Source organism: Meleagris gallopavo, unplaced genomic scaffold, assembly GCF_000146605.3.
Source record: "Meleagris gallopavo isolate NT-WF06-2002-E0010 breed Aviagen turkey brand Nicholas breeding stock unplaced genomic scaffold, Turkey_5.1 ChrUn_random_7180001881438, whole genome shotgun sequence".
Classification (NCBI taxonomy): domain Eukaryota; kingdom Metazoa; phylum Chordata; class Aves; order Galliformes; family Phasianidae; genus Meleagris; species Meleagris gallopavo.
Genome location: NW_011145614.1, coordinates 12848 through 13429, shown reverse-complemented (window position 1 = coordinate 13429; position 582 = coordinate 12848). Strand labels below are relative to the sequence as shown.

Here is a 582-nt window from a genome sequence, read left to right as displayed (position 1 = left end):
CCCATATCCACCTCTGCTCCCCATCCCAGACCCCACTATCCATCCCCCTTCCCCATCCTAGACCCCATATCCACTCGCTGTTGCCCATCCCAGACCCCGTCCTCCTCCCTTTACCCCACCCCCAACCCCGCTCCCCTCCCCATGCCCGCATCCCGGTCCCCACATAGATTTCCCCGCGGCTGAAGCGCTCCTGCAGGGTGCGGAGCAGGGCCTCCTCGCTGAGCGGGTCCAGCATCACCAGATCCCCGACGGCCGCAGCATCCAGCAGAGAGGTGGTGGCTTCCATGGCTGGGGGCTGCGCGGTGCCTGGGGCAGAACGGAGGGGGCTGCCCTGGATACCCCCCTCCTCCTCGAGGCTTCAGGGCAGCTCCGGGAGAAGCGCGGAGCCGGCAGGAAGCGGGGACACCTGGGCCCTATTCTTGGGGCTGGGATTAATTCAGCCTCCGCTTCCTCCCTCCTTCCGGGCCGGGGGGAGCTGAGCTCGGGGCTGGGGGGGACACCTGAGGGGTCGCGGCTCCGCCCAACCTCCGCCCTCACCTGGTGCGCTGCCCGCGACCTTCAGCCCCGCTTCACCATCACCTC

At 68.7% G+C, this 582-nt stretch overlaps 1 protein-coding gene across 1 annotated transcript in view; it reads right to left on the bottom strand.

Annotated features, from left to right (window-relative positions):
- MYO1A (myosin IA) overlaps positions 1–465 on the bottom strand; it is a 6602-nt gene extending 6137 nt beyond the window's left edge. The window contains exon 1 of the mRNA XM_019611273.2: positions 164–465. Within this exon, the coding sequence (XP_019466818.1) occupies positions 164–286 (123 nt within the window). The 5' untranslated portion in view covers positions 287–465. The remainder of the gene's footprint in view (positions 1–163) is intronic.
- Between the last annotated feature and the right edge of the window lie 117 nt (positions 466–582).